Source organism: Rhinolophus hipposideros, assembly GCF_964194185.1.
Source record: "Rhinolophus hipposideros genome assembly, contig: HAP1_SCAFFOLD_30, whole genome shotgun sequence".
In the NCBI taxonomy this organism is placed as follows: Eukaryota; Metazoa; Chordata; class Mammalia; order Chiroptera; family Rhinolophidae; genus Rhinolophus; species Rhinolophus hipposideros.
Window position 1 is genome coordinate 122,710 of NW_027669000.1, and position 14,840 is coordinate 137,549.

The 14,840-nt window shown below is 37.8% G+C and overlaps 1 protein-coding gene across 1 annotated transcript in view; it reads right to left on the minus strand.

The window, feature by feature from the left end:
* LOC308495719 (uncharacterized protein) overlaps window positions 1-14,840 on the minus strand; it is a gene marked incomplete at both ends in the record, with an annotated part of 154,278 nt that overhangs the window by 12,940 nt on the left and 126,498 nt on the right. Inside the window, one exon of the mRNA XM_081080704.1 lies at window positions 10,418-10,502. Coding sequence (XP_080936830.1) covers window positions 10,418-10,502 — 85 coding nt within the window. The remainder of the gene's footprint in view (window positions 1-10,417; window positions 10,503-14,840) is intronic.

Sequence of the window (14,840 nt, forward strand, 5' to 3'; positions counted from 1 at the left end):
GTTTTTCTCCGCAGAAATCCCAAACACTGATTTGAAACATGTATGCATCTGTATGGTTCTATTTACATTATTTACAATACTCCAGATAAAGAAATAACTGAAGTATCCATCGTAGTGGATAAAGAAGAAGTGGTACATATACACAACAACATACTACTTGGCTGTAAACAAAGAACAAAATCTTACCATTTGCGACAATGTGCGTGGAACTAGAGGGTATTATTCGAAGTGAAAAAAGTCAGATAGAGAAAGGCAAACACCACATGATTTCACCTATTGGTGATATGTAAAAAAAAATAAATGAACATAGAAAAAAGAAACAAACTCATAGGTGCAGAGAACTAACTGATCGTTGCTCAGAGGGAAGAGTATCGGGGAACAAACTGAAAAGGTTAAAGGGTTAAGAAGTACAAATTGGCAGTTATAAAATAGTCATGTAGATGTCAAGTACAGCACAAAGATATAGTAAATAACACTGTAATAACTAAGTATGGTGTCAGGTATACCACACTAATCAGGGTACCACTTTACACATTATATAAATGCCTAACCACTATGCGGTACACCTGAGGCTGACATCATTGAATGTCAACTGTAACAGAAATGAAAAATTTTACATTTAAACTAAAAACTTTCTGAAATTTGATATTTTATTATGTAGTTTTTAAGAATCACTGCTTTTCACCAGAGTAAAGAAAGGATCCTGTCTTTTGCAGACACGGCTCCTTTCTTTACTTTGGTCGATGCATCATGGTCAATGGGCATAAAATCTCACGGACATGTTTTTATAGGGAGCAGCTAAGAGCATCATCAGCTTTGGAGCCAAGTGGATTTTGCATCAAACCCTCAAACTTCTCCCTGGCTACTGCAAGACATGCTGCCTAGATTGCCTTGGACTCCATTTCCTTATCTCTGAACATGAGGATTCCCTTCCTTGACAAAGCTATTCTGAGGATTAAATCAGATCATGCTTGTTACAGAATAGGTACAGAACAAGTGTTGATTTGACTATGGAGTATTTCAGCATATCAGTTAAATGAAAATCTGTGTCGCTCTTGCTTATACGGGCGCAGGGGCCCACGCATCAAAAACCATGTAATCAAACACGCCATTAAAACACTAAACTTGAAAAAAAAAAGAATCTCTGCTTTTCAAATTGGTTATTATTTTATACAAAACATATACTCTTCAATTAGATAAAGACATTTAAAATATTCACAATGCAATGATGTAGAACATAGTGGAATCCCTTTGTAATATGGGTTTTGAGATAGACAACATGAATTCTAAACTTTCAAAACTTCTACTATTATTTTAAGTCTAAATGATGAACCTGGTATACCGGAAACTAATATAAAATAATATGGAATGTCCACGGGATGTAAGTGAAAAAATAATGGAGAAAACACTCCCTCCTAACAAGTATACCATACCAACATACAAAGCGTAAAAAAATAAAACTATATGTCATATGCTATATAGTTTTAAAACTGAAAGGTATCAGGAAGAATTCATGACTGTTACAATGAGTACCTGATCCATTAAAGATTTCATTTCGGGACGAGTATGATAAAAGTCATGCTGGTATAACGTAAAAGTCACATTAAGAATCCTTACCTTTAACCAAATTGCATATCTCCGTCACTGTAGGAAAACTCCCTATAGAATTTTACTATCATTATACATTTCCCAGACCCTTCTTTTTTCAGCTCCCAACTTCGATACTTACTAAAGTTAAAAGAACAACAACAAAACAACGAAGCATCAAATGGTCATATGTTATAAAATGGTTCACGTTGACCAATTTTCCATAACAAACATAAAACAATGATAGGTGGAGCACTACTAAATTTTACAACTCGGCGCTACACAAAACTATATTAAGAGCACAACAGTTAATTTCACACAGGAGCCTTTTACCTTGGTACCAACATCGAAGTGTCCATCGTCTGACGTAGACCATGAATCACCACTGCCAGGTTTCCAGGAAAGACTTCCGGGGAAAGATACACAACAGACACAAGTGAGTTCATTTCTTTACAAAGGCAGCAACAACAACAACAAAAGGAGTACAATTCAGCTATCTGCATATGAAATGAAGTTTCTTGATATGATTAAAATTTAGATGATGTTCTAGAAAAGCTATCAGTTATCTATTGCTGCCTCCACCACTCCCAACTCGTGCAATATTTAATGAAGATACACTCTAAGTTTCCATAACAAAGAATGACAGCAAACATGTTGGCAACACCTGAGAGTACCTTGTTTTCACCAAAAGTCCTGAAGGCTGAATTGAAAACGCAATTAATAGCTGACACTAGGAACCTGAACTGGGACAAAAGCAATGACCTAAATCAAGGTAGAACGATACACTGAGCCTTCTCCACGGTCTGTCCCTGGTTCAAAGATTAATCTGTGTGGGTCAAAAACGGCAGTCTTGCTTCTTTAACATAGAAAGCAGTTACTAAACTTACCCCATTCCTTGTTTTCATTCAAAAACACTACAGTGAGGTCCCTGAAATGCATGAAATGTTTGCAACTTACATGTACAAAAGTCAAAGAACAAATATGTACGTTGTTAGCCTCCCCACTCCCAGATCACTTGTCCGCAAAGCTTCCTGGCAATCTCCAACCTTGAAAACTTCAGCCAACGAAGGCATAGACTCCTGAAACAAGGTTGGGCTCAAATGACCCACAGTAGGAGTTCTCTATTTCCCTGTTCCTGGAAAACAAGCTAAATGGAGCCTCAGTCATCCACTCCCAACACAGGCATGTTACCACCTACCCAACTCCATTACTGGTTTCACAATCAGTCCTCCCTCTGCCCAACCCTCCATCTCCATGGGAAGGACATCAGAGCGTTGGGCAAAGAGGTAGAGGTGACGAGACACCTGCCGTGGGACATAGATCTATGTAGTTCAGCAATCTCCAGTGCCTTTGGACTCAAGGGGACCCCCTCTGTAATTTCGGGTGCAGGTGGATGATACCACATTCCTACTTGCTATAAAGAGAATGTTTCCAGAGGCTCAAAGGTTTAATATGTTTTCATACAAACCTTAAATTTTGCTGGTTCCTCCAATTCAACAAACAAAACAGCAGCAACCTGTTCAGGCAGGACGCCCTTGAGCCCCTTATTTTAATCTGCTTTTTTAGACAACTACCAACATCCTGTGTCCTTCCTTCCTGTAATTTCTCTTTACCTTGTCATACCCTACCATTCTGATCTCTTTTCCCTCATCTGATCTCTATCTAATCTCTGCTCTAAGAGCCTTATTCCTATCCCAACCTGTGTTGTTCCTCTTGAAATGTAGATTCCCCTGCTAATTCCATTCTTAGCCTCTTCCATTGCATTCACTAGAGCTTTCCATAATTAAAACACTCACCCAAAGGATGATAAAGAAGGAAGTGTACTGGGCTTAGAAACCTATACTAATCTCATTTCATCACTCACTGTACTCAAAGAAGTCACTTCAATCTCTTACAGTTCAAACTCCTCATGTGATCAACCACTTGACCAAAACATTAATGGCAGCATGAAGTACTAGGGGGTGTTTTGAATAATTAATTGATAACATTTATTCAACACCTGGAATTCTATGTACTTTTGATTCTGTCAAGAAAAATGGAGAATACTTGGCTGGCAGAAGTGGAAAAAAATAACACAACAACAGCAACAAAACTACCCCGAGTAAAGCAGAGAAAAAGGTAAAAAATCAAGAAAAGTCATGGAAGAAGGAAGAAAGACTCTGGAAAAAGAGAAAAAACTTCCTAGAACAAGGTAAAGGTATTAGCCAGAAGGAAAACACAGTCTGAGGAGTCAGTAAGTAGAGAAATCAATTAGAAATATCCTCTCAATTTGTGCTGAATTAGCACAACAGTCTATACATAGATGATCTTCACTTACAGAACAACAATTCGTCCCAAGAAGGGTACATCGCATTATACCTGAAAACATTTATCTGATTAGGTCTTGCTTACGTACAACCTGTGGTTCTGTGGCCACAGCGAACTGACATCTGCCCTCAACACTGATGGTGAAAACAAGGTTCTCGTGACTGCTGCAATTGTCAAGTACATTAAGACAAAAGCTTGGGCTAACTGGGCTTGATAGGAAACTTCTAAATCAGCTAAGGCATCACTAAACGGGACTCTCTGAGGCCACCTGACGTGCACCTGAATCTTGAATCCAGACCTGTCCAGGCACTTCTCACTACAGGCTGAGGGACAAGAGAACGGACTTGGGAAGCCAAGCAGGCTGAAGGTCACATCACGGGTCAGCCACTTGGTAACTATGGAACCAAGGGTCAATTAATCCACCTCCTGGAACCACACTCCTCTAATGAATAAAAACGGCCGAACAGCACAGCTGCTTTGCAAATCTACTGTGCCGACGACCTGGGATAACCAATGTTAGGCACATAGTATAGGGTCTAGCCCAGAGCAGAACACTCATTAAAGCTTACTGGCTTCTCTCCGCAGTCTCTTAGTTAACATGCAATTTTAGAAATCCATAAAATCCTACCTGCTTGCAGGGTCGCATTGAGAACACTCATCCACTGTTAAAAGAAAAAAATTCAAATACATTGTAAATACACAATAGAAAAACACAGAACTTTGAAAGCGTCAGATTCAAGTGATGTAAAAATATTTGTTTGGGAACACCCCTGAAGACTATAGTAGAGTGAATGTTACTGATACAACTGGTGGGCAATTAATACATGAAGAACTTTTACTTCCTCTGCTGTATATCTGTGTGTGTGTGTGTGTGTGTATTTATATTTATATATTTATATACATACACATATACACAGATATATATATATATATATATATATATATATATATATATATATATAAATATATACATATATACATATGTACCTATATATGTGTGCATGTATGCATATATACTCCCCAGGGTACGTGAAATACTAGTCTAAATGGAATCACCCTTTCTCCTTATTCCCTTTCTTATTTCCTTATGTTACTCTGATTGAGGAAGAATGCCAATGTCTTGCTAAAACTTATTCTATTTGGCTGTGAGTTGCGTAAACATAAAGCAGACTTTGCTACAAAATGACTATAGGAAATTCATAACTACGATCAACCTACACAGAGGTGGGCTAGGGTTGAACTCTTTCTGTTTTCTTATTTCCTTCTTTGCTTTCTCTGTTTTCTTGTAGCTGTGATTCACACAATTCATGGAGGGAAAAATTATGTAAGAGGAACACACCTACAACCTGCGTCTTTCGTTTGTCTATTACGGCCATCTGTCCAAACTCTGTGGGTGCTGACAGAGGTCTCATTGAGTGTGTGGCAAATGGCCTCTTATCACCAAATTTCGAATCCCCGGATATTTGACAAGTTCCATGATTGAAAGTCAAAGAAGTAGAATCCCAGCTGGAAATATCTGAAAATAAAATTTTCGTTTATGAGGAGGTAAAAATAACACAAAGTTGACCATATTGTAAAACTTCCTTCTTCAGAGAAGCAGTCCCACGTCCTCCTTTCTCCCAAACACTCTACTCCTTCAGAGCTCATTTTATTTTAGGTGTCCTATACTTGCCATTCACGTAAGTTAAGTTGAATTAACTATTGTCACTCAGCAATTTCTATTACATAATGTGTTTCCAACTAAATATTTCCTTCTTAATAGTTAAGATGGTGAAGGGTATGATTTTTTTTGTTACTGTCAAAAGTTATGTGTAACCACTTATCTTAAGTTTAAATATGCATGACAAACATGGGTTTACAAAAACTTTTAATGAATCGTACTACTTCAAATAAGAAACTATTTATTATAAGAAAATGGTCTTTTCAAAATGCTCCAATATCTTCAGAATTCATTTTTAAACCTTAGATAAACAGATATTCATATGACAAATTACAGTCCTGGGCGACCTTATCGTTTCCAAGGAAAAATGGGATCAAACTAGGTCCCCATGAGCTCCAAAGAGTACAGGGCACCATGAGACAGAAAACAAATACATAACAAAACATTTTCCTTTCGCTTTTTAAACACAATCTCAGCTTAAATCTATGAGACAAGTGAAAGAAAACCACAACAACTGTAGAAGTGAAGCTTTAAAGGCTCTTTTATCACTTCACATCCAGGAAGCCCTTACATCATTTAAAACGGTGGTTTCCAATGTCATGTGAGAATCCGTGAAGTCCCAAGGTCTGTCAGTCGAGGGACCCGAAAAGGTCAAAGCTATTTTAACAGAAATACTGAATGTCATTTGCCATTTTCACTCTCATTCTCTTCTAAGTGTACAGTAGAGTTTTCCACAGCCGTGATATCACAGCTCTGATGGTGACATCATAGCTCTATGGTTACTGGGTCGTAGCTCCAATGGCTCACGCAATGCATGACTGTGTGTGCTCGTATTTTAAATTGTTCAGTTTTTATTTCTAATATTGTAACTATCTATGGAGACTACCGACTTAAAAATATTCTTTGGAATTCTCAATAATTTTTAATAGCATAAAAGCATCCCAAGGCACAAAAGCTTCAGAATGCCTTTTTTCAAAGATTGTGTCTACCAAATATTCATTATCATTAATTACTTCTCCCATTTTTAATAATCGAAGACACCATAGGCGCACGTACACACATAGCCAGTGTCTGCTCAGCAGAACATCTGGTTGGCTTAAGACCATCAGTGTCACAACACTAAGAGGAAGTAAAGTTAAAACACAAATGACATGGTAGCAACTGAGGCTTACTTGGGTAAACGTCAAAATTCAAATGACCATTTGAAACGCTGGAAGTATCTTCCAGTTTGATTAGTAACCTCTGAGAACCCCTATTAAGTACAGGGGTTCCAAACTGGGACATTTAGGATATCGAAACAAGAGGAGAAACATTTTAGTAAAGTCACCCTTTTAAAGTCTTGTTTTCTTATTCCTGTCGATGTCTTTTTTCTCAAACATCGATACCAACAATGACATCACGTTGTTTATGTGAAATACTTCAATTAAATTTGTAACAAAGGAAAGTAAGTCTGAATAGAAGACTGTGAGCATGTCAAATGTCCTTGCGTACTCCTTCCCAAAATTAAATTGGTATTACACAGTGTACCTGGTCTGAAGGGTTGCACATCGTCCATTCCTACAGCTCTGTTAGGAACAGGATCTTCCACTTCAATGCTCGGCTGAAGGGGTTAGGAAGCAAGATGATTAGTAATTAATGGACACTTCACACCATCTCTAGTTAATAATTCAGGATGAAAATGTTAAAGTTATTGCCTCCAAGAAAAGGATTTTTTGAAAAATATGTGTTTAAGCAAATATTAGGTTGGTGCAAACGTAATTGCAGATTTGCTATTTTTTTTAACCTTTTAAACCTCAATTACTTTCACAACAACCTAATACTTTGATAAGTGTACTTGATATAACTGTTAAATATTTCTAATGACAGATTTGTTTTTTAGTGTTAAAACAAGATACTTGCTTGACATGGTAAGAACCCTTGGTGTATGTCCAGTTGAGTTTAGACAGAACATTTTAGAACCTACTTCATCTATGTCAACAAGAGCTAGGAAAAACCGAACTCTTATTGGACAAAAAATTTGATAGAAAAACATGATTGAACCAAGTGGCAAAGAGATAAGAAAAACTTTTCATTAAATTGTGTTTCAATAAATGATAGGGAAAATGTTATATATAGTTATGCAACTTTTCAAAAAAGTATAATAATTTCTAATCAGGGAAAAATAAGAACATTTATTTATTATAGTCATCTGAAATGTACCAGACACTTACTATGCACATTTTATTTCTTTTCCACCCAAAACAACAAATATGAAAACAGTTTGATGATGGTTACCCCACTTCCTGCTTGGTGGCCATTCCAAGACATTAGAATGAAATGATGAACAGATGTGATCCATTGTTGTCTCTGCCCAGCAGGTTTTGCTCCTAGATCTTCACATGACTGGCTCCTTCTCATGCTTCACTTGGCCGTTTTTGTCACCCTCAGAAAGATCTTTCCTGACCACCGAAACTGCACTCCCACTCCTATTCCAACTACAACCATGCCCCCCACCCATGACAATATTCTCTAACCCAGCATTCTCCATTCTCTTTAAATGACCCAGATATAGTGACTTACAATGGACTGTTGTTCATTTGTTTTTCTGCTCCTACAGCTACAGCTGAACCCCTGAACTTCCCCATTCAGTGTCTAACTGCCCAGCACAAAGCTGGTATCTAACTAGAAATTTACTCAAGGTGAAACACTGAGCTCGCACCAACAGAGCCTCAAGTACCGAAACACTACACATCTACAGGGTATCGCCTATCACAGTCTCCTGAAGTTTAGCATCCCCCAGATTAGAAATTCACATGCTTCTGACTTTTCCACTCTGTTCTTAACACTACTGCCATTTGATTGTCCTTCAGGTTTACAGAAAGTGTCCTCACCATTTAGTAAGTCACTATGGCCCACTGTGGTCATTGATTTTACATTTCTATAGCTCCCTTTACACTTCGCAAAGTGTTTTCACATTTGTTACCACATTAGTTCATTCCACATACTGAAAGGTAGGCATAAGTACCATTACGACAAATGAGGTCACTGACATCCGACAGGTTAAAAAGAAGTTTCCCCAAGATCCCACAGCTAGTAAGTGACCGATCCAGGATTCTATTGTGTTCTTATCGTCAAACACAGTGTCTATACCAGTAGGCAGCCGCTGCCTATATCAGAAGATCACACCTTTCTTATATCTTTCCATAGCTGTCATCTCACATTGGCTCATCATTACATTGTACTTCTAGTACTACGAGTACGGTCGCCATCAAGTTACTCAATGCTTGCTATTTTAACTGAACACGACAGTTGTTACATATTAAAGCAGCACTCAGCCAAATTGTTGTTAGTGTAATCCAACATATTATTAGTATTCACCAGGCTTTTCCTACTGTAGAAAATGTCCTTGCGGACCTATTTGACAATACAAATATAATGATACTTTGATATCCCAGACATTATGTTTCCTAGTTCCAAGTTACAAACAAACCCTACTATCCAAATTCTTTCTGAATTTCATTAGGATATTTACACATCCACAAAAACCACAAAGTCATGCATTTGGGCATAGTTCGAACTGGAATAACTTTAATTTTTAGGTAAAGTTAACTTCACAACCCAAACCGATTCCTTATGACTTGGAAGCCTACGTGTTTTATACTATTCCCAAGATTCTGTAGCTATTGAGTTACCCATCCAGGATTCCATTCTGTTCTTTCCTCAAACACAGTGTCTAGACCAGTAGGCTGCAGTTGCCTGTATCAGAAGATCACACCTTTCTTATCTCTTTCCACAGCTGTCACCTCGCATCAGCTCATCATTACTTTGTACTTCTATTACTACAAGTATGGTTGCCATCAAGACACTCAATGCATGCTATTTTAACTGAACAAGACAGTTGTCCTGTATTAAAACAGCGCTCAGCTGATTACTGTTAGTATAATCCTACGTATTATTACTATTCACTATGGTCTTTTTTCATTGGAACGGTTTCTTGCAGATCTATTCGACATTACAAATATAATAATACTTTGATGTCCCAGGCATTATCTTTTCAAGTTCCAAATTATTAAAAAATAAACACCCTACAATCCAATTTCTTTCTTTCTGACTCATTAGGACATTTGCACATCTACAAAAACCACAGAGTCATGCATTTGGGCATAGGTTGACCGGGAATAATTCTTTAGCTTTTAGGTGAACTTAACTTCACAACCCAAACTGATTCCTTATGACTTGGAAGCCTTAGTGTTTTATGCTATTCCACACTGACTTCCTTAAGTGACACTTGCAAGTTAGCAGAATTGTACTACGCTGTCTTATTATATTACGCACATAGCTAGTTTATTCATTATAGGATAAACCATAAAAAATGATTTGTATGAGGAAATGCAGAGGCGAGAAAGTAAAGTCAAAGCATACCTTTTTCATTTTAACATCACTCAATGGTGATATTTAAAATAGTAATGATAATAATAATAGTGTAAGACAGTACCTCAGAATCCCAAGGTGATTCTTCATCTTCATCTTGTCCTAATCCTAATGATGACTTTATAACTATAAAATGTAGTCACAGGTACATTAATGTGAACATATATTACTATGCATTTTAAGTACACATTCAGTCGTGCTTATTTCCATAAAAGTAATAGCAGAAAAGAATTCAGGGGAACGAAGCATTTGCAAGAAGAAGCAGTTGTTAGTAGTGGGGATACTTTTGCCCAAAAGATAGGAAAAAATGCTTAAAAGAAATGAATATCACATTTGGATCGACACATGTTAGATTTCTTTATAGCAGAGCTTAAGCTAGAAAGAATTCATAGATAGTCACTAAATCACCACTTATATTATTCTGGTGTGCTCCATCAACACAAGTCAAATTACCATTGTTTGCTTGGTCTTGTGGAGCACTTTCAATAATATCCACACGATTTTCTCTTTTTCGAATTGCTGGCTTGGTTGCTTCTTTCTATTAAAAAAAGAAAGAAAAAAGAAAAGAAAAACCCAACTTCAGAAAACATCCTATTCATTTACTCATTGACTCACTCACTCAGTCCCTCCGTAGGTAAGACAAGAAAACTTTACTGTAGCCGTCATAGGCACAGACCCAGGGGAAGCTGGAAATAGAAATGAAACATTTTGTCCTACATTCTAGTAGGAGTAGAGATATTATAATACATGAAAAATAACAACAGAAAAGTACCGCTCTCCACTTCGACACCTGAAGTGAATAAAGTATAGTAAGGGCACAAAAGAGACAACAATCCGTTGTATCAGGGAAGCTCAGCAGATACTGCAAAGATAGGGCTGCATCTTGAAAGTTATACAAGGTGCTGAGGGAAGGCATGAAGGGGATTCCAGAAGGGCAGCAGGAGCAAAAGCCTGAGGTGTGAAACAACATGTTGTAAGTGAGGGCAGCAAAGGAATGAGGTAAGCCTGGAACTCTGAGAATGGGATGGAGAGACAACTGCAGAATCAGAACCAAATCAAAGAAGGCACATGTCATGCTAGCAGATGAATTCTACCCTCACGTAATGGGGAGTCACTCAGGAAGCAGAGGTGTTGCATCATCACAATTCTAGTTTACAACAGCCACTCGGGCTGCAATTTATGATATTGAGGACTTCCGTTTCTTTCTAGGATCCTATCCATCAGCCTGTCTTGTGTCACAGCATAGCCTCTCCCCGGTGCCTCCAAACCCACAAAGGCAGCTGCCAACAGTAGGTCACTTTGTAGCTTCCCCTAGGTGGCTCCCAGTTGGGCACAAGCAGCAGCTGACTTGGGCCTGCCCCACAGCCCCTCCCAAGAGGCCCCAAATACAACACACCTGGGGATCAGTTTCAGCAACACCAGAACATCACCAAAATAGCTCCATAATGACACGCCCAAGCCATGGACTGAGCAGACACCGGAGCCCTGCTACAGCCGATCTCACTCTGTGGGGTCAGCCCACACACAGGGGTTCATCTACTGTAGTCACAGCCAGTCGTCCTGAGGGTCAATTCCACACCCAGATGTGCCAACAGCAATAAGGCTCAAGTACAACAGGAGGGCACACACCACCCACACGAGCTTCTGGAGCACCCGGCTCAGGTGACCGGGGAGACTGTACCACTGGGCCCCACACGACACCTGGTATGTAAGGCAATACTGTCAAGACGAGGAGAATTAGCAGATCTACAGAATACAGAGAAACAAACACAGAGAGGCAGTGAAAAAAGAAGACAGAAAGAAACATTTCTCTAATGAAAGAACAGGATAAAACTCTAGAAAAAGAGGTAAACCAAACGGAGACAAGCAATATACCAGATACAGAGTTCAAAACACTGGTTATAGAAATGCTAGATGAAATTAGGGGAAGAATAGACAAAGTAAGTAAAACTTCAACGGAGAGACAGCAAACATAAAAAGGACATAGAAATCGTTTAAAAATAGTCTGAAATGAAAAATACAATATCTGAAATGAATAATTTATAGATGGAATCAGCACCACATTTGGTGAAGCAGAGGTTCAATAGTGATTTGGTAGACAAGGTAGCACAAACACCCAATCAGAACAGAAAAAAAATGAATATAAATAAAAAAAAAATAAATAAAACAGAAAGTGCTTTAAGGGATGTCTGGGACAATATCAGGTGTAACAACATCCGTAAGGCTATCTAAAGGAGAAGAGAGAGAGAGAGCAGGAATTGAAAACCTATTGGAATACACAATGATGGAAACCTTTCCTAACCTGGAGAAGGAGATAGACACACAAGCGTAGGAAACACAAAGAGTTCCAAACAAAATGAACCCAAACAGGTCCACACCAAAACATATCATAATTAAAATTCCAAAGGGTTAGGACATGGAGAGAATATTAAAACCATCAAGAGAAAAGTAGTTAGTCACGTACAATGGAGATCTCATAAGACTGTCAGGTGATCTCTCAAGAGAAAATTTGCAGGTCAGAAGAGATTGGCAAGAAATATTGAAAGTGATGAAAAGCAATAATCTACAACCAAGATTACTATTACTGCATCCGGCCAGGCTCTCATTTCGAATCAAAGGAGAGGTAAAGACTTGCCAGAGAAAAAGATGATGGCATCAGCACCAACAAACCAGTATCAAGAAATGTGAAACAAGGACTTGAAAAAAGAAGAAGTAGAAGTAGAAAGAGGAAGAGGAGGAGGAGGAAGAGGAGGAGGAGGAGGAGGAGGAGGAGGAAGAGAAGAAATATGAATAATAAAATGGCAATAATTACATACGTATAAAAATTACTTTAAATGTAAATAGGTTAAATGTTTCAGTCAAGACATAAGGTGGCAGAATGGATAGGACTACAAGAGCCATATATATGACATCAAACTCAAAAATTTTTGCACAGTAATAGAAACCATCAACAAAATGAAAACACGACCAGATGAATGGGAGAAGATATCCAAAACATGTAAGGAACTCATAAAACGTAACACCAAAAGACAATGCAATTACAAAATGAGAAGAGTACTTGAATAGACTTTTCTCCAAAGAGGTCACACAGATAGCCAAGAGACATACGAAAACATGCTCAGTGCCACTAATCATCAGAGCGATGCAAATTAAAAGCACAATGAGCTACCACCTCACAACTGTCAGAATGGCCATCATCAATAAATCAACAAACAACAAATGTTGATGAGGATGTGAAGGGAAGCCCCGTGCACTGTTGGTGGGACTGCAAATCTGACCAGACACAATGGAAAACAATATGGAAGCTCCTCAAAAATTTGAAAATAGAACTACCAGGTGGCATAGCATTCCCACTTCTGGGTTTTTCTCCGCAGAAATCCCAAACACTGATTTGAAACATGTATGCATCTGTATGGTTCTATTTACATTATTTACAATACTCCAGATAAAGAAATAACTGAAGTATCCATCGTAGTGGATAAAGAAGAAGTGGTACATATACACAACAACATACTACTTGGCTGTAAACAAAGAACAAAATCTTACCATTTGCGACAATGTGCGTGGAACTAGAGGGTATTATTCGAAGTGAAAAAAGTCAGATAGAGAAAGGCAAACACCACATGATTTCACCTATTGGTGATATGTAAAAAAAAATAAATGAACATAGAAAAAAGAAACAAACTCATAGGTGCAGAGAACTAACTGATCGTTGCTCAGAGGGAAGAGTATCGGGGAACAAACTGAAAAGGTTAAAGGGTTAAGAAGTACAAATTGGCAGTTATAAAATAGTCATGTAGATGTCAAGTACAGCACAAAGATATAGTAAATAACACTGTAATAACTAAGTATGGTGTCAGGTATACCACACTAATCAGGGTACCACTTTACACATTATATAAATGCCTAACCACTATGCGGTACACCTGAGGCTGACATCATTGAATGTCAACTGTAACAGAAATGAAAAATTTTACATTTAAACTAAAAACTTTCTGAAATTTGATATTTTATTATGTAGTTTTTAAGAATCTCTGCTTTTCACCAGAGTAAAGAAAGGATCCTGTCTTTTGCAGACACGGCTCCTTTCTTTACTTTGGTCAATGCATCATGGTCAATGGGCATAAAATCTCACGGACATGTTTTTATAGGGAGCAGCTAAGAGCATCATCAGCTTTGGAGCCAAGTGGATTTTGCATCAAACCCTCAAACTTCTCCCTGGCTACTGCAAGACATGCTGCCTAGATTGCCTTGGACTCCATTTCCTTATCTCTGAACATGAGGATTCCCTTCCTTGACAAAGCTATTCTGAGGATTAAATCAGATCATGCTTGTTACAGAATAGGTACAGAACAAGTGTTGATTTGACTATGGAGTATTTCAGCATATCAGTTAAATGAAAATCTGTGTCGCTCTTGCTTATACGGGCGCAGGGGCCCACGCATCAAAAACCATGTAATCAAACACGCCATTAAAACACTAAACTTGAAAAAAAAAGAATCTCTGCTTTTCAAATTGGTTATTATTTTATACAAAGCATATACTCTTCAATTAGATAAAGACATTTAAAATATTCACAATGCAATGATGTAGAACATAGTGGAATCCCTTTGTAATATGGGTTTTGAGATAGACAACATGAATTCTAAACTTTCAAAACTTCTACTATTATTTTAAGTCTAAATGATGAACCTGGTATACCGGAAACTAATATAAAATAATATGGAATGTCCACGGGATGTAAGTGAAAAAATAATGGAGAAAACACTCCCTCCTAACAAGTATACCATACCAACATACAAAGCGTAAAAAAATAAAACTATATGTCATATGCTATATAGTTTTAAAACTGAAAGGTATCAGGAAGAATTCATGA